General features: G+C 42.5%; 1 protein-coding gene across 2 annotated transcripts in view; it reads right to left on the reverse strand.

The window, feature by feature from the left end:
• The window catches only part of POLR3A (RNA polymerase III subunit A), a 275,253-nt gene that overhangs the window by 131,436 nt on the left and 124,445 nt on the right, over positions 1-19,372 (reverse strand). For both annotated transcript variants that reach the window (XM_069240172.1, XM_069240171.1), the window contains exons 18-21: positions 12,012-12,130; positions 10,366-10,503; positions 8,080-8,250; positions 7,656-7,769 (exon numbers count right to left, since the gene is read on the reverse strand). In XM_069240172.1, coding sequence (XP_069096273.1) covers positions 7,656-7,769; positions 8,080-8,250; positions 10,366-10,503; positions 12,012-12,130 — 542 coding nt within the window. The remainder of the gene's footprint in view (positions 1-7,655; positions 7,770-8,079; positions 8,251-10,365; positions 10,504-12,011; positions 12,131-19,372) is intronic.

Below are 19,372 nucleotides of genomic sequence, written 5' to 3' on the forward strand. Positions count from 1 at the left end.
ATCACCAGTTTGACTTGTATCTTTTGTTTTGGATACATGGTCTGTATTACATTGTGAAATGTGTGAACTCTTTGTGGACTTGGGGTGGCAATCCCTTTTGCTGTGTTGATTGTCGCTCCTAAGTATTGCAGTGTTTGACACGGCAGAAGGTGTGACTTTGTGTAGTTGATTGAGAAACCTAGTTTGTGGAGGATTTCTATGACATATCTTGTGTGTTGTGAACACCGTCTTAGCGTGTTGGTTTTGATTAACCAATCGTCTAGGTACGGGAACACATGTATTTGCTACCTTCTGATATGTGCAGCTACTACTGCCAGGCATTTTGTAAAAACTCTTGGTGCAGTTGTTATTCCGAATGGCAACACTTTGAATTGGTAATGTATCCCTTGGAATACAAACCTTAGGTACTTTCTGTGTGAAGGATGTATTGGTATATGGAAATATGCATCCTTTAGGTCTAGTGTTGTCATGTAGTCTTGTTGTTTGAGCAGTGGGATTACGTCTTGTAATGTAACCATGTGAAAGTGATCTGATTTGATGTAGGTATTTAATGTTCTGAGATCTAGTATAGGTCTCAGACTCTTGTCTTTTTTGGGTATCAGAAAGTACAGGGAGTAAACTCCTGTGTTTATTTGTTGTTTTGGTACTAATTCTATTGCTTCTTTCTGTAGCAATGCCAGAACTTCTAGTCCTAGAAGATCTATATGTTGTTTTGACATATTGTGTGTTTTCGGTGGGACGTTTGGAGGGAATTTGAGAAATTCTATGCAATAACCATGCTGGATAATTGCTAAGACCCAAGTGTCTGTTGTTATTTCCTCCCAATGTTTGTAAAACTTGGTTAGTCTCCCCCCCACAGGTGTAGGAGATTTGTGACCTTGAAGTCACTGCTTGTTTGGAGGAGTTTTGGGACTTTGGAACTTTCCTCTATTCCTTTGAAATTGTCCCCCTCTATATTGTCCCCGAAAACCTCCCCGCTGATACTGGCTCTGGTAAGAGGGATTTTGTGGCTTCTGTGGTTTGCCCTCGAAACCCTCCTCGAAATTGTGTGTTTCGAAATGTGCCTCTGCTCAGTGGGGAGTAGAGTGCGCCCATGGCTTTGGCCGTGTCAGTGTCTTTCTTAAGTTTTTCGATCGCAGTGTCCACCTCCGGCCCAAAAAACTGCTGTCCGTTGAATGGCATATTCAGCACAGCTTGCTGTATCTCTGGTTTAAATCCTGATGTACGCAGCCATGCATGTCTCCTTATTGTTACTGCTGTGTTGACAGTTCTAGCAGCTGTGTCTGCAGCATCCATTGCTGACCGTATCTGATTATTGGAGATACTCTGTCCTTCTTCTACTACTTGCTGCGCTCTTTTTTGGAACTCCTTGGGTAAATGTTCAATAAAGTGTTGCATCTCATCCCAATGGGCCCTATCATATCTGGCTAACAAAGCTTGCGAATTTGCAATACGCCACTGGTTTGCTGCCTGTGCTGCCACCCTTTTGCCTGCAGCATCGAATTTTCGACTTTCTTTATCTGGAGGTGGTGCATCTCCTGAAGTATGAGAGTTGGCTCTTTTGCGCACTGCTCCCACTACAACAGAGTCTGGTGTTAGCTGTTATGTAATGTACACTGGGTCTGTTGGTGGCGGTTTATATTTTTTATCTACTCTTGGAGTAATGGCTCTCCCTTTAACAGGCTCCTCAAACACTTGTCTGGAGTGTTTTAGCACTCCGGGTAGCTTAGGAAGACTCTGATATTGGCTGTGTGTGGACGACAGTGTATTAAAAAGAAAGTCGTCTTCAATGGGCTCTAAATGAAGGCTGTCATTATGAAATGCCGCTGATCTTGACACCACCTGTGCGTAGCCTGTACTATCCTCTGGTGGCGATGGTCTAGCTGGCTAGCACTCCGGACTATTATCTGACACTGGTGCGTCATAAAGGTCCCATGCGTCAGGGTCATCTTGACTCATTCCTGTATGAGTTGGGGATTGCATCATTGGTGGAGTGGCTACCGGTGATGGTTGCGGAGAGTGATGTGGGGATGGTGGCGGTGTTACTTGTTTAGCCACTTTTGCGTGTGGCTGTTTGTCCTTGTCTTGGAAGGCAAGCTTGCGTTTCATTTTGACTGGAGGAAGAGTGCTGATCTTCCCTGTATCTTTTTGAATAAAGAGCCGTCTTTGTGTGTGATCTGGCTCTATTGTCTCTAATTCCTGTCCAAATCTATGTGTCTTCATTTGTGTGGACAGTCCTTGTTCCTCAGTGTAGGAACTTGTTTTCGGTTCCGAGGCCGGCTGTTTTGGTACCGAAACCTTTTCGGCTGCTTTTTTCGGCTCAGCCGAAACCTTCTTAACTTTTGTCGTCGTGCTCTCTCGGTGCCGACCCGTTTCGGTGCTGCTGTCTCGGTGCCGAATCTTCTCTGAGCCACTATCTCGGGCCCGAGATTGCTGTGTGCCGGTATCTCGACCGGAGTCGGATGACTTTGACACCAGCTCGCCCTTTTTCGGTGCCGATGAACGGTCACCTATTTTTCGGGTTAAGCCATGGCCTGTTGGCGGTGGCGTCTCCTGGGCTTTAGCAGTCTTCTCGTGAGTTCTTTGTTTCGACGTGGGATACTGGAGGTGCTCAGGGTCTTAAAGGCACGGTGCCAAAGTTTTTATGGTTCTCCTGTGTTAACCTGCATGCAGCCTATTGGCTAAGAATGCTTCAGTGTTTTTCAATGCAGTTTTTTTCTATTTCTTCTCTAGAGTTTGCTACTGCTCACTTCACTAATCCTAGTTTTAGGAGCTTGGGCACATATTTATGCTCTATTGTAGTATTGAATATAAAAAAATAAAAAAAAAATAAAAAAATAAACTTCATAGAAATAAAGCATTTTTAGCCTGTTTTTAACATGATAGCCTGCATGATTACCGTATTTATTACACATGTATAATATGTATATATTTGATATATGCTCTGGGGTCCCCGCACAAGGGCGGGAATATTCAATGTTTATGACTTTGATGAGGATTCCCCTGGAAGAGAATATACAAATCTTTTCCATTTGTTAGCATAGCACTGTCTAGTAGTGGGTTTTCTTGCTTGTTTAATAGCGTCCATACATTCTGATGGTATTTGTAAATATCCAAACTATGACCTCAGGAGCCAAATCGCCAGATTGAGTGTCTTGGGATTTGGGTGCCTGATTTGTCCTTTGTTATGTGTCAACAGGTCTGGTCTGTTTGGGATTTTGGAGTGTGGTACTACCGACAGGTCTAACAATGTTGTGTACCACGGTTGACGGGCCCACGTTGGTGCTATGACTATCATACTGAGTGAGTTTTGACACAATTCGTTGACTAGAAACTGAATGAGTGGGAGAGGGGGAAAAGCGTAAGCCAATATCCCTGACCAATTGGATCCATAGAGCATTGCCCTTGGATAGGGGATGTGGGTGTTTGGATGGAAAGTTTTGGCATTTCGCGTTTTCGCTTGTGGCGAACAGATCTGTTTGGTGTTTCCCATTGTTGAAAGTATTTTTCTAGTACTTGAGGGTGAATCTCCCACTCGTGTGTTTGTTGGTGATTTCTGATGAGAACATCTGCTAACTGGTTGTGTATCCCTGGAATGTATTGTGCCACCAGGTGAATTTGGTTGTGGATTGCCCATTTCCAAATTTTCTGGGCTAGAAGGGACAGTTGGGACAAATGTGTCCCTCATTGTTTGTTTAGGTAATACATGGTTGTCATGTTGTCTGTTTTGATAAGGACATTCTTCTGTATGAGAAGAGGCTGAAAAGCTTTGAGTGCTAGGAAGACAGCTAACAACTCCAAGTGATTTATATGTAGCTGTTTGTATTTGGCATTCCATTGTCCTTGAATGTTGTGATTGTTGAGGTGAGCTCCCCATTGATGCATCAGGTGTAATTATGGTCTGAGGCACAGGGTCTTGAAATGGCCACCCTTTGTTTAGATTTGTGGAATTCCACTACTGAAGGGACATGCATGTTTGGCGGTCTATCAACACTAGATCTTGAATTTGACCATGTGCTTGTGACCATTGTTGTGCAAGGCACTGTTGTAAGGGCTGCATGTTTAGTCTTGCGTGTGGGTCAATTGCCATACATGATGCCATCATCCCTAAAATCTTCATGACAAAACTGACAGTGTACTGTTGATTTGTCTGTATCTGTGCGATTATATTTTGGAATGCTTGTATTCTTTGTGTATTTGGACATGCTAGCTACTTTGAGTATTTAGTATTGCACCCAGATACTGTTGTATTTGTGCAGGTTGTAGATGCGACTTTTGGTAATTTATTGAGAACCCTAGCGTGTGCAGGGGTTGTATTACGTAATGCGTATGGTTTTGACACTGCGTATGACTGTTTGATTTTATTAGCCAATCGTCTAGATCGGGAAAGACATGTATATGTTGTCTTCTTAGGTAGGCTGCGACTACCGCTAGGCACTTTGTGAATACCCTTGGAGCTGTTGTTATTCCGAAGGGTAACACTTTGAACTGATAGTACTTTCCTTGAATGACAAACCTGAGATACTTTCTGTGTGCAGGATGGATGGGTATATGAAAATACGCATCCTTGAGGTCTAATGTTGCCATGAAATCGTGTTTTTGAAGTAGTGGGATAACATCTTGAAGAGTTACCATGTGAAAGTGTCCTGACAGGATGTAAAGATTGAGGGTCCTGAGATCTAATATTGGTCTGAGGGTGCCATTTTTTTGGGGGATTAGGAATTACAGTGAATAAATTGTTGTCCCTACTTGAGCTTGCGGCACGGGTTCTATTGCTTGTTTGAGTAATAGAGATTTGACTTCTTCCTGTAACAGACTGATGTGTTCTGCGGATAGTTTGTGTGACTTTGGTGGAATGATTGGGGGAGTTTGCATCAATTCTAGGCAATAACCATTGCGGATAATTGATAGTACCCAATTGTCTGTGGTAATGTTTTGCCAATTTGTGTGGAAATGTTGTAGTCTTCCCCCCACAGGAGAGGAGTGGAGTGGAAGGGGACAAGACAAGTCACTGCTTAGGGTGCTGTGGAGTTTGCTCAGAGGTTTGACATTTCCCTCTATTTCTAGGATACTGCCCCCTATATGTGCCCCTAAAACCACCTTGTTGGTATTGTGGTTGGTAGGTTGGTTTTGCCTGCGATGTGGATGCCTTTGCTGTTTGTGTTCTAAATCCACCTCTAGACTGGGGTTTCCAAAAGGATCCCCTGTATGGTGTGGAGTATAGTGCACCCCTTGCTTTTGCGATGTCTGAATCTTTGCGCAATTTCTCAATGGCTGTGTCAACTTCTGGGTCAAAAAGTTGTTTTTTTATTGCATGGTATATTTAGCACCGCTTGCTGTATTTTGGGTTTAAAGCCAGAGGACCTGACCCATGCATGCCTTCTTAATGTTACTGCAGTGTTGACACTTCTCGCAGTGGTGTCTGCTGCGTCTAGGGCCGATCTAATTTGATTATTCGTGATGGCTTGCTTTCCTCCACTACTTGCTGTGCCCTCTTCTGGTGTTCTTTGGGGAGATGCTGAATTATGTCTTGCATCTAATCCCAATGGGCCCCGTCGTATCTAGCTAATAGTGCTTGTGAGTTAGCTATCCTCCACTGATTCACTGCTTGGGATGCAACTCTATTCCCTGCCGCATCAAACTTTCAGCTTTCTTTGTCCTGGAAGGGGGGGGGGTGCATCTTCTGATGACTGGGAGTTTGCCCTTTTTCTGGCTGCGCTGACTACTACCGAATCTGGAGGAACTTGTGTTATGTAATCAGGATCAGAGGGAGGTGGTTTGTATTTTTTCTCTATCCTGGGCGTAATTATATGTGCCTTACTAGGCTCATTAAATATTTGATCAGCGTGTTTTAACATGCCTGGGAGCATGGGGAGGCACTGATATTTTGAATGTGTGGAGGAGAGGGTATTAAACAAAAAATCCTCTTCTAACGGTTCAGTGTGCATGGTGACCCCATGGTACGCTGCAGCCCAAGCTAAAACCGGATTGTACACAGTGCTATCCTCAGGTGGTGAAGGCTTAGAGGGAAAGCTGTCTGGGTCATTGCTAGGAATGGGATCTGGATCATAAAGATCCCATGGATCTACAATGTCCTGTTGTGAGTCAAAAGAGTGTGATGGTGACTGCATTGGTGTAGGACTGGTAGGAGGAGAGGTATGCAGGTGAGGAGATTGAGGAGGAAAAAATTGAGGAGGTGGTGGTTTCTCCTTTGGCTTTGGCAATTACATAGTGTCCAATTTATCCTGAAAGGCTAGCTTTCTCTTAGGTTTTAGAGGTGCTGCTGTTAGGATTCTGCCTGTTTCTTTGGGGATATGAATCCTGCCTTGCCTCTCGTCCATTACTTCAAGTATTGGCTATACTTGAGACTCCTCTTCAGAGGTTTTGTGGCTTTCTTTTAGTTTCTTTGAAAGTCCATGCTCCTCTGTGTAACCTACCCTTTTCGGCTTCGCAAAAGATGGTGCAGTGGATGTTCTCGGCTCCGAAAGGGATTTCTGAATTTTCCACTCCGAAAAATGGTGTTTGCTTGAGTTGGACACAGAGCTTTTTATTGCCTCCCATGGTTTTGGAGGAGTGGCCTTTTTCAGCGCCGAACTAGCAGTTTGGTCACTGGAAGTCTTTTTTTGGGCCGAGCCACGGCCTTCCGGCAGTGGCATACCCAAGGCCTGATGTTTCTGTCTTTGTGATGGTACAGGGGCAGGCGTGCTCACATATTGTCCTGCCGTGACCGGTCTGTCTTCCTCGGATTCTTGTTTGGAGTCGAACCTCTAAAGGAGACTGCGGTCTGCCTGATTTCTTCCTCCTCCACGTCGAGATGTTCGGAGCTTCTGGATGCCATCTCGAGTCTTCGTGCCCTCCTGTCTCGAAGAGTCTTTTTGGAACGGAAGGATCGACAGGCCACACAATTTTCTTCCCGATGATCTGAGGAAAGGCAAAGATTAGATGTTGGTCTGTATAAGGATATTTTGCGTGGCACCGAGGACAGAACCGGAATGGAGTCCGATCCATGAGGCTTCCACGCGGTTGGCTCGACTAGGCCTGAGTTGGGCGCACGCATCCCGAAGATTAAGTAGAGTTGTCTTCTTCGACGGTACCGATGTGTCGATGGAAGATGTAAACCCGATCAATACAATGCCAATTAAAATAAAGCGTTTTCAAAGTTTTCCGAATAAAACTTTTGGAGCGAAAGGAAACACGTCCGAACCCAACGGCGGAAAGAAAACAATCAAACATGGAGTCGGGGCCCATGCGCAATGGAACCAAAGAGGAGGGGTCACTCGATCCCATGACTCGAAAACACTTCTTCGAAGAAAAACAACTTGTAACACTCCGAGCCCAACACTAGATGGCAGAAGTATAATGCACAGCATGTGTTATCTGCAGCTACACATGTCACGAACACACACACACATATATATGTCATATATATATATATACACACATATACACACACACAGGAGCCCTCCTCCTGTTTGGAATCAACATGTGAATGACGTGAAAGTAGTAGTAATATGATGTAGTGCAAATCACAGAGTTGCAGCTCTTAGTGCAGCGTATGGGACAGTTGAATATACCTGACTTTTGCCACTTCAATGAAAAGAGGTACTTCTGTAATTTATTAGTCAGAGCAAGATACTGAAATAGAAATAAGGTACCTGTAGGTAACTATCTCGGCAGCAGAGGAATTCAGTCTTCTTCATTATAGATTCAGCTGTTAAGACCAGTTCGTTTTTACTCAGTGCAGGTTCACTGTGGCATGGATAGACAGCCTACAAGACGACAAAATTATCGGTGAGGCTATTACGCAGAGAAAAATAATATCAACAAGAGCAGGGAAAACGCATCAAACTCATAATGTAGAAGGATGGAGTCAATATACCACAACACAAAACAAATGTTAGAGAGATGTTCACATGCAGTCAAATGGAAGTTGCCTTTACTTTTGAAGAGGAGTGGGTTTCAAAATATTCATTATTAAACTAATAAAACATTCTATTTGCATGAGGTTATGGTTTAATTATTCTATCCGCCATCTCCCATTCCATGAAGGCCTAAAACTACAGATTTTGCAACACATACTCTGACGTTGTCAAGAACCCTTTTGAATTCCAAGGGTTCGTCCTTTCCTTCCATTGCCGCAGGATCTAATCCATCTCCTCCATAGATGAACTGGATGACGTCACCCGTGGCGCTTCGTACAGTGAGGTCGTACTGCGAGCACAGGTCCTCCAAGGACTTTACTAGTCGTCTCTAAGACAAGCGAAGAGAGAGACAATGTTACTTTTCAATGGTCCTTTTCCAAGAAGTTCTGCTTTGTGCTTGATTTTATTAAGAACCCGATGGATCAACAATGTTGGGTGTAGTAATTACAATAAAACGTTCCAAAGAATGAAAAGGGATGTCACTGTGATGGAATGCTACTTTGATAAAAACGTACAAAGCTTAAAAAACGACTAGGTATCAAAAAAAAAAACTAAAATATTACTATCAGTGGAAATGAAAACGAATTTTCAAGCAGAGCAACAGGATGGGAAAGTGGGGAAAATTGACTCTTGAGGCAAATAAGCGTACAAACTAGCACTCAATGGTTCAAAATCAGAAACCTTCCAAATGGTAATCATGTGAATATGCAGCCAATTTTCAAATGGCATTTTGGAATAGGTCAATCACAAAAGGCAGGAAAAAATACTCAAGACCCATCTTTGGCCAGAATCGCTCTTTCATTTTTCAACTCATCAATAACAATATACTAGTCCAGGTCAAAGGCCCATGTATTTTATCAAATGATAACCATTATACAAGCCACATCATTATCTAAGCTTTGTCATTGTTAATCGTTTTCTCATGTGCCTTCCTAAGAAATAAATGCACAAATTACAACCAAAAGAACTATATTGTTTGAATAATTCACCAATCAACTTTTGAGGACCACATTTCTGCCCTTTATTAAAGGATCTATCTACCCTGCCTGAAAACAAATGCAGCTTCATGTTCAAAGTTCTCTGTGTTTTGCACTTTTGAACATGGCCCCTGGAGGATTGTTACTTTGTATAGAGAAAATTCAGTACTGCATTATGCTTAACAAATAAATGTGATGGGCTACTTTACCAAATATGTGTTCCTTCAATCAAGGGAGTTAAATTTGGGTGTTTCTCACTGAGTTACTTGCATTTACCATGTGCAGTGATTAACAAAGACATAAAAAAATGATGTAACAGCATTGAACAAAAGATTTAAGCAATTGATCAACCGGTCTATCCTGACTACCTTCTGTCCTTTGTAATATTTAAGTTCTACTGCCTGTAACAATATTTACTTGTATAGGGTGAAAGGTGATGGACTCTTGGGAAACTTTCAATGTTATGTAAATAAAATAACCGTCCACAACTCTGCTTCTTCTTCTGTTACTCATTGATCTTATATTTGTCTTTGAACATTTACAGCAATCCGCCAACTTTTGGATAGGTTCACGCTACAAAAACACCATCTAAAAACATACAAACTATATTTGCAATGCTTGCTTGAAGATTTTACTAGTTCGTCTTTTGTCTCTAGTTCGTTGACACTGACATACCCAGGTAATCTCTTATGAACAGCAAATTAAAATAGCCTTTGTTAAAACACTCAGCCCTCTCACCAGGAAACCTACCTGTGGGCTGGAAAGGCAGTAGGCATTTATAAAAACCTAGGCTACTAACCATTGAACACAATCACCAATTAGCTTCACTCACTCCAATGAAATACCCGCACGAATGAATGAAGGTAAAGGACCTGTTGGTTGCATGTCTTATCGTGAGGAATGAAATAGAAGTTACTCTCCTCACTTATACTCCATTATAGTTCAGGAAGTAGTGTGTTGAGATACCCATATTGTTGTTAAACCATATTCGCATACAAAACTCAATTGCAGCGATACCGGAGTAGCGCTCTCACTAACCTTAAAGCTAAGGCAATAAATATAGTGCAGCGCTACAATGGCAGCTCGATTTGCAAGCACTTACATTCTCGCAAGGAACTACAATTCAACAACCTAACTTAAGCTCTTAATGAAGTGGACTGCAGTTTAATCCAAGGACCAGTATTTCGCTGCCAGTCCTCAATCTCCATTGCTGAAGAAGAAGAGAGGGATTAAAAACCTTGCAGGGTCTTCCCCGAGGAGCACCTAACAACTGAATGATCAGCATCTTACAGCGATGAACAGGCAATCTCACCTTTGCTTATCTTCTCGTGTTCTCCAATGTTTTACTTTAAAAACAGAAATAGGAACAGAAGTCTAGTAAGGAATACAGCTCACATTACTGGAATGGAAAAAGCCTCAATCTTTTCTAGGAAACAAATACAAGCATAATCCAGTGCAGAGCTTACCTGCATGTATCCTGTTTCTGCTGTTTTTACTGCAGTGTCCACAAGGCCTTCTCGTCCAGCCATAGTGTGGAAAAAGAACTCCGTAGGTGTCAATCCAGAATAGAAACTATTTGCAACAAAGCCTTTGGCAGCAGGTAGCTAGAAGAAGAAACAGAGAAAGGAGGAGGACTTGAGCTGCACAAAAGAAGGGACATCCCAGAGAGCAGAACATAAAACAAGCGCCCTCACTCCCAAACACCCCAACTTAAATCTCGGAAAATGTCAGACATCCCAGTAGGGACAACGTGATGAAGAATTGGAATGAAGACAGTGTTCATTTTATAACCTCATCCAGATTCAGGAATCTGAGCCATACTAATTAGAATACAACCATCAGGGGTTCCAGCCCATCAGATTTTAAACTCTATATAAGTAGAATCGTACTGCTGCTAATTTCAGGTAAAACAACATGAAGTGGCATACCAAAAAGTATATTCGTAAAACACAGTGAAAATCCATGGGGTATCTTGGTGTCAACTACAACACAATAATACATTTTTATTGTTACAGAATTCCAAGTAACTTATTTTGTCAACCTCTGCAGGATTAAAGGTCGAGCATCCCCGGCCATGATTCGAATCTAGGACAATGGATTGAAACATAAATCTCTCTATTATTAATGCTTTAGTTTAGTAAGCCACCAGAACCTACTGCTGGTGGTATCTATGAATCATTAGAAATGAACTTATGAAATGTGCTCAAGCAGTAAATGCTGATCCGATCTCCATATTCATGTAAATATGTTGCAGTCCTTTTATAGTGCAGTATTTGCCAATTACGTGACCTCTTGGCGCTGTTGAGGGTATCACACGCATCAACATCAGCAAGTGATGGTAGGTGACTTCATTGAAATAACAGTCCTTCGACACTTCACCTGGTCCAAGTTTGTTAAAGGATCTGTAAAGATTGGGTACCGGTCATACTTCGATGTAACAAAGAGGTGCTCTTTTGTACAGAAATGTGCGATCCCAGACCATAACAAGGCTGCACAAGGCGAAAACATCTACATGGAAGAAATCCAGGTCCCAGTAGACCTTGGAAATATGTCACCAAACGTACTGGAGTTAACAAGCAGGTGATTATAGGATCAATCGACAAATGAAATGGGGAGCAATGCTTCTTTTTCATCACCAGTACTGCACAGTTCATTTCACAGTGCTGGAGGAAGGTCCTTGGTGAAGTCCAAGTGTCTGTACATTTCACAATGGCCCACATACCTCAGAGTATGCAATGTTTTAGGGTTGCCATCACCAGCCTTTTTACGTAGTGCCTCATGTGACTTACTCATCTGCTAAGGATACCACACACCTAACGAGAAATCCATTATAATACAGTTCATTCCACCTTTGCTACTCAAGCTCAAAACTACCAAATGCAAATATAATTGGCACTTTAAAAAAGATAAAGTTTCTAAACCTCTTTCTCAAACAGAAACCTTTCTTGGTGGGAAAAAAGTACCCAACAACTCTCACAGGCACAGCATTTTTCTATGCCTACTTTGAAGTCAGTGTAGAATGGCGCCCCATTTCTGCCATTCATGGCATGTAAATGCCCCTCTTGTATCAGAAACAAACAAATGTGCACATGACAAAGGGTGAACCTCTTACCTTGCAGTGCTTCTCAAAGTGGGGCAAAGAACGATTCTCGAAGCCATCTGGCACCCTGGACCCGCTGATAGCCTGCTGTCCGACACAGGCAATCATCTGGGAGATGTTAATGAAGGAACCTGAAAAGAGAAAGGTTATCCTTTAAGACAATAGATGACGAACTGACATGACCACAGCAATATAACTCAGGTGAAGAACTCTCCTACACCGAGGTGTTAAAAGCTGGAAAGTTCAGAATGGCACTAGATGATACTGGAGCTGGCAGTCAAAGTGCTCGTTTACCCTAGTATGCACACTTTCTGCTCTGCCTCTCCCTTCCACTGCTGTCTATCCCCTTACTAGGCAGAGGCCAGGGTCAAGAGGAGGGAGAAATGAAAACGACAGCTAACTTTCCCATGATTTAAAAGGACATGGGCAGGAAAAGGGACAAATGGGTGGTAATGTTAAAAAATGTATAGAGAGGTACAGATCAAACGGAGTCCAAATTCTAAAGGCAAAGTGACACAGGGCAGGGAGTGTGGGCAAACAGAGTCAATCCCTAGTGAAAACTGATGAAATCAGCAGGTGGTGGAAAGAAGTATTATGGTGTAAAATTGAAAAATCACAAAGGGGGACCAATCAAACAAAAATAGTCAGGCGGTAAAATGAGTCATGCCAAATAAGGGTAAATGTTGATAATGGGTGAGATTTAACAGGGCTACCTGTGCAGTCACTAATAAGGGAGGTGCGCAAAACAGCTGCAAGTAGATTGCCAAAGGAAAACCACAGGGAACTTAAAAAACAGAACTTATTTAGAACCAGACACAATAATGATCTACAGCTCCTTATCTGTTCTGCTCTCAAATTCTATGTTAACACTGGAGGGTCTTGGTATGCTTCATCTTTCTTTACAAAACTCAACAGCAAACACGGAAAACAACAGAAAATACAATTTCAACTATGGCAATGGCTTTACAAAATACACACAGGACCAGATCAGCCTCTGAACATACAGACCAATGTTTCAAACTCACATCCTTCCTTAGCTCATTTTCTTATTTGGCTGCTTAGGAGCAAGTTATGCCATGTTTATTACTGTGGATATATGCATTAGCACGACTGCTGAAAGGATAATCGGCTAATATTCACTCTGGGATACCTGTTGGGATGATGTACGGCATTCATATTATTGTTGTGCGGTTTACAATAGGATTTATTGTGGCAGGCTTTGGTGCATTCAACTAGTTCAGCCGTTGCCCCAGAACTACCTCCAAATAGACCTCCCCCCCCCCTCCACCTTCCACACTTGTTTGATAAACTACATATGGTTGTGTCCAGTAATGCAGAGCAAGTTCCCTGTTTTATTTGATAGTGGCTTAAATGGATCTACACAAGGCACGACTGTGGAAACCAATTGCAACCTTTAGGCAGAGTGGTCCTCGTGTGGGGTATCGCAGTGTGATACCCAACAGAATTTGTCAGCTCATTTTGGGATTCTTTTGGGCAGTCACTTTGCCTGCATCATGCAAAATCTATCTCAGTTTGACAACCTTCCTGTCCAGGTCTGCGAGCGACTCCAAAATGGAGAAAATTGGCAGATATCTAAGAAATGGTTGAGGAATCGAAGACCTCTGGTTCTCCCTATCCGCGGTAGACCCGTAGACTTCGACTAGATTAACACAAGGCACTATCTGTTTACTATGAAACATAAATTGCAAACATTTCAACTGAGATACACTGGAGTCACCTTCTAATGAATGACGAAGTTATGGGTGCTGGCCAACGGAGTTGCACCCATTGGTGGAATGTTTTCTTTTTGGCCTTGCATTCACGAGACATAAAAGTGTTTATGGTTTTATGACTTCATATGCATATTCTTTCTTTATAACAAAGAACTGGCATAACTAAATACAACGACTCGTCTTTGGTGGCCCAAGCAAGATTTCCCGTTCTTCTACAAGTTTATATAGATTTTCCTATCCACCTTCCCCTGAGAGAGGATCTCCTCTGGAATGTCGTACAGCGAGTACATTCACTGTTAATTTGTGCTGTGTTTGGTACCGGGATTTTCTGTGATCACGGGCTATTTTTCATCACCAAAGCGAGAGGAAATGAAAAAAGAGGAGGAAGAAGACAGGAAACCAGACAAAGGGAATAAACAAGGATGAAAAAGACTTCACCTGCAACAGTGAGGTAAAGCATTAGGAAGTGTAAAGTGGTGGAAAAAAGAGGCATTAGACTTAAGAAAAGGAAGCGTGGTAGTCAGCAGTGCATGCATGCATTAAAATTAATGGCGAGCTCTATTAGTCAAACTTCTTCCTATGTTGTATGGGTAGCTACACTGCTTGAATAGTTGGTTCCTTTGCGTGCAGGGCTGGCTTTGGCGCAGATGGTGCCCAGTGCGACAGTGATTGTTGGTGCCTCCCAAGGACCACCTCCACCATAGATTCCCTCACTACCACTCTAACAGAGCCACTCAGGTCTCCATAATCACTCCCTCACAGATGCATTTAGTTGGTTTGATAGCATCATCCATTCTAGTGTATGTTAGGGTGTCAGAGCACAGAAACAACAATCCTACGTGTGTAAATCAGTACAGAGGAAATGTTACTTAAAACAGATGACTACAAGGTATAGGAGTTACAAGGTCATCAATACTGGTAGGCAGTATAGTTTAAGAGTGCTTGTTCTGAAGAAGCACAAACTCACAATTTAAAATGTAGAATCATGGTTGGGGGTTCTGTTTAATAAATGATTTCTACCCACATTAACCCCTTTTGCAACATTAGGATAATGAAAGAATGGGGGGGGGGGAAGAATCACGCTCCAATGTATGCCTTGCAGTTTGTATGAAGCTCTTTGACAGTTAATTGCTCACTGATCTATATTAGGATTTCAATTTATAAACTGGAAATAGCCAAAGGATCTCTCTGACAAAAGCAGTAACACTGACCTATTTGCTACACTCTGATCGACATGGTGAGTGTTCTTTGCAGGCATAGTTTCCCTCTGCTTTTACTTTAAGATGAGCCAAACCTTCCACTAGACTGAGCTCCAATCTCTCTCCAGAAAGAACATTAACCATGGCGTAATCTGGGCATTTTTATTGCTGCCTGAAAATAGTCGGAGGTAAGGAATGCTGGCAGCAGGGGCTCTTAAAATCAGAATACACTTGCAAACACGGCGCCCCCATCCAGTGGCACTGGTCACACCACCCTAGATCTGGACCTGTTTGTGTAACACGCACTGCACCATGCAGTATGGTGGCGGATATTTCCATGTGAAACTAGAAAAGTTTTAAGCTACTAAACCAGTGTTCTAGTAAGCCAACTAATTTCTTTTACAGATTCATAGGATTCATATGCTGTGCATTTATAATACAGCAGAACTCCCCCTTTATGGCGGGTGGGGAAAACGTGCAGTAGCAAACCAAGTTATTACCCCGTCTCCTCTATCTGTCTTAATTGAGCTTCTTTCCAGGCTAAATAGCCACACGGTGGGTTGACACGTTTGCCAATGAGCATGTTGCTCTGGTAACAGGCAATTAAAGGGCTCATTTCGATTGTATCTAAAGAAGCTCCCTTTTTTTTTTTAAATGTGCTTTGGGCGTCAATATATTTTGTCTGTCAAACTGCAACATAATGTGTTGTTTGCACAATCCGTTTTGCAATCACTCCCTCGGTGACAGGCTTAACTTCATTTGCTAGCATAAAATTAATCACTTCAATTCTGCTATATATCATGTTGTACGTCTGCTGAAAACTTCTGCTGCCTCTGCACACCTGTTGTGCCCACTGTGGTGCTTTTAGATTGAATGCCATGTCTGATGTTATGCACTTTTGATGAACAGAGGTAAAAGTGGTTTGAGGGGAAAACACAAATACATGTCTCATACCAACTCAGTGATTGGGCACTCTTTTGGGTTTGGAGATGAGTGTACCTGATGAAAAGAAATCTGTTCGGTATCTCCAATACCGCAAGCACCTTTAACCACCTCCTGATCAAGATACATTCATTCAAAACTTGTTTCTTTCTGCTTAACCCAGCTGTCATTCCCTTCCATTCTCCTAGCAGATAGATAAAAGGAATCTGGTTGAGATTTGCCTTATGTCAACTATAGTATAACAATGTAAATTACTCCAAGTCTTGCTCATTGAGAGGAAAGATTGTGGTTGTATTCACTATTTGTAATTGAATCACAGACTCATTTACATGGCTTTGAAAAGCCTTCTGTGCGAAATGTTTAAACTTTTCAAACTCTCACCCCCAGTCACAGTTCTGGGTTTAATCTTCCCTTTGCTCACCATGCCATCTCAGCTCGCGGAAGGGGTGGGGGGTGCCCATGGTGGAGGTGAGGGAACAAACATTTAATTAATAATATATATATTTTTTTAAACTTACCTAGATCACCACCGCACCACAACATTAGGTCCTTTGCCTCTGCTGCAGGCACAGGCTTCCAGCCTGCCCTAAGGCCAATCCTGACACTGCTCAGAGCAGCATCAGGATTGGCTGGCAGCACCCAGCTAGGGCGCTCCCAGGCAAACTGGGAGCCTGTGCATGCTCTCTCCAGCCTGGCAACTATGTTGCTGGGCTGGAGAGAGCCTACTGCGCATTATTATCGTTTCTGGTAAAGGTTTTGCAGCTGTTGCTGCTGGCAAGGCAGCAACGTTCCTCTGCCCTGATGGAGGAGCCACCCCTGGTTTGGACCCAGCCATATGCAAATCAGTCTTGACCCTGTTCCCCATGCGAACAGTCCAGCCCAACCTGCCAGGCCATGTGCTCCCTGGACCGGAAATAAGCATCCTGGGACTGGTTTCGGGGTATCACCCCCTCATCAGCCAGGCTAGCTTGAATCCAGTGGCACAGTGAGCATGGGGCCCACTTCTGGGCACACCCTTTCCACATGAATGACTTAAAAGGATGATGGACTGAGTACTGAAACTTTTCAAATACTCACCCCAACACACAGATCTGGGTTTAATCCATCATTATTTTGCTCACCACACCATCCCAGTTTGGACCCAGCCATATGCAAATCAGTCTTGGCCCTGTTTCCAAGGGAACAGTCCAGCCCAAACTGCCAGGCCAGGTCCTCCCTGGACCGGAAACAAGCACCCTGGGACTGGTTTCGGTGTATCACCCCTCATCAGCAACTGGTGACAGTTCTGTTCAGCAACTCCGGTCCATGTTTTTTTAATCCACTAAGTGACTTTGGACAAATATCAACCATAAGCAAATTTGTTTTAAACCTACAGGAATAGTCTAACCTGAACTGCGAGTCTACGCCTCCTCCATATGGGAACACAAGCAACCCAGACCTATTTTGGCCTACTTAAACCTAATCAGTGAGGTACAGCTCAAGTCCTCTAGCACAGTGCAAATTTGAGGCGGTGGCCAAGCACACTGGAATCATAAAAGGGGCAGATTGGAGCGGTAGTATAATTTTAAATACAATGATGAAGTGGCTTTGAGAGTGGTAGAGAATCTTTAAACTAGCATTGCACTAAGGCCTTCGATCCTGCCACAGAAAATAAGTTTTAGAAAATCTACAGACTATCGAAGACACAGAGGGCAGTATTATTTTGTCAACTAACATATGGAAGACTGTATAAGGCAAACTAGGATGCATACTGATCTGTGTTACCGGTATTCCAAAAATACTTTATAATAATGTTTGACAAAGGTAAGTGCTGTCGATCATGCAGCCTTCTAATGTCCTCTCAGGATCTTCTCCTGTATGGTCTTGGGTTACTGCAGGATGTGCATCGAAGACCACTTGAGAGAGAGGCTCATTGTGTACATTTAGAAGTAAGGTCTGGCAGATTTTCTTAGTAAAATATTTCAGTTTGTTTTGGGATGTGCTGCATGCTTCTATGTGCTTTTTTGTGTTAACATACATTATATATCATAACGTATAGTAATGCAGTATTGACTTACATTTGTACAATTTAGTGCATGTATTTAACATTAAATTTGTATTAGGCATCAGATCAAAGTAGCACTGGGCTTTAAAAAGAGGACGTTAGTTTAGCAGTGGTACTTGCTATGTTTGCAGAGGTGGCAGAATAATAGTCCTTTCAGTACACTGCAACGTTTCTGCGCCAAACTGCTTAATTGGAAGAGGAACCTTCTGCTCCCACATTGTTTACATTTTCACTGCAATAATGAACGGATTAGGTCTTCAGTTTCTGCTATAACAGGGATTCTAATTTAACATGCACTCACATTTTGATGCTTCAAACAAAAGCATTTTTTCGGCTATATGTTCCAACTTACTCAACAAGGACGTCCCAGAGGGAGATGAACTCACCACCTCCCTGGGGATAGTATGGAATTTAGGGTACAGAGCTTCCGTCAGTCAGTGAGGAGAGAGACCTGGGATGCTGGGAGACTCAATGCTTTAGGGAACGAGATACTGAGGACCATCTTGCCGAGTGAGTTTTAGACTAATTAATTAGGGCAAAAATGTCTGGATTGTAAATTAGACTCAATCTAACAATACTCATTCTTGCAGACGTATCTATTATGATAATCCTTATACAAATTATATACATTGTACTAGCACATAAACACACACAAAAAGTGTGTACGCACATTCGGAGATCGAAAGTTTGGTTGATCATCTATACCTAGCAGAACTTTCCTGTGAGTCTAGCTTAAAGGAAGGGTGGGAATCATCTATCTGCTCATTGTTCTGCAGAGGCAAATGTTAGGTGTTTCCCTCTGGGATCGCAGGAGTTCTATCTGGTTGTGACCACTAAGAAGCGTAGTTTCATAAGCGTGTTGGAGACATAAGGATATGATGGGTTTGGACAATGGATTGGTTGAGAAGTGCAGAAAAGAGGAAATAAGGAAGGTTCTGAGATTAAAGTATGGTTCAGTCACAAACGGGCTAATCAGACTCTCCTATAAATAATTCCTAATTTTCATGGGTTTTGTTGTCGCTTTGCTGTCGATTTTAATGAGAAAAAGTGAATCAAACAACTTCTGACCCTTAAAGTTTGCAATATGTAAGTATACAAAATTATTCTTGCTCTTTGATGCATCTATAATGAATGCTCGATGGGATTTACAAGGTTCTACGAATGGGTCAGACATCAATAATTAACAGGTATAACAAGAACAGTCATTAAATAGATAGCCCTTCTTAAAGATGGTTGAATTACGAGATTATTTACAAGAGACATAATGAAATTGGTCATGGTAGACATTGGGATGTGCCAGTTGAGAGAAAGAAGAGACAGGGCTGCTGACATGAAACGGGACAGAAGCAGACTCTGTAGAGTAAGAGTGGGGATTATAACATCACTGTTCAGGAAAGGAGGTTCATCAGGATAATTTTCAAGAGTATTAAAAGGATATCGCTGCAAGGGCAGAGA

The sequence above is a fragment of the Pleurodeles waltl genome, chromosome 6 (assembly GCF_031143425.1).
Source record: "Pleurodeles waltl isolate 20211129_DDA chromosome 6, aPleWal1.hap1.20221129, whole genome shotgun sequence".
Lineage (NCBI taxonomy): Eukaryota > Metazoa > Chordata > Amphibia > Caudata > Salamandridae > Pleurodeles > Pleurodeles waltl.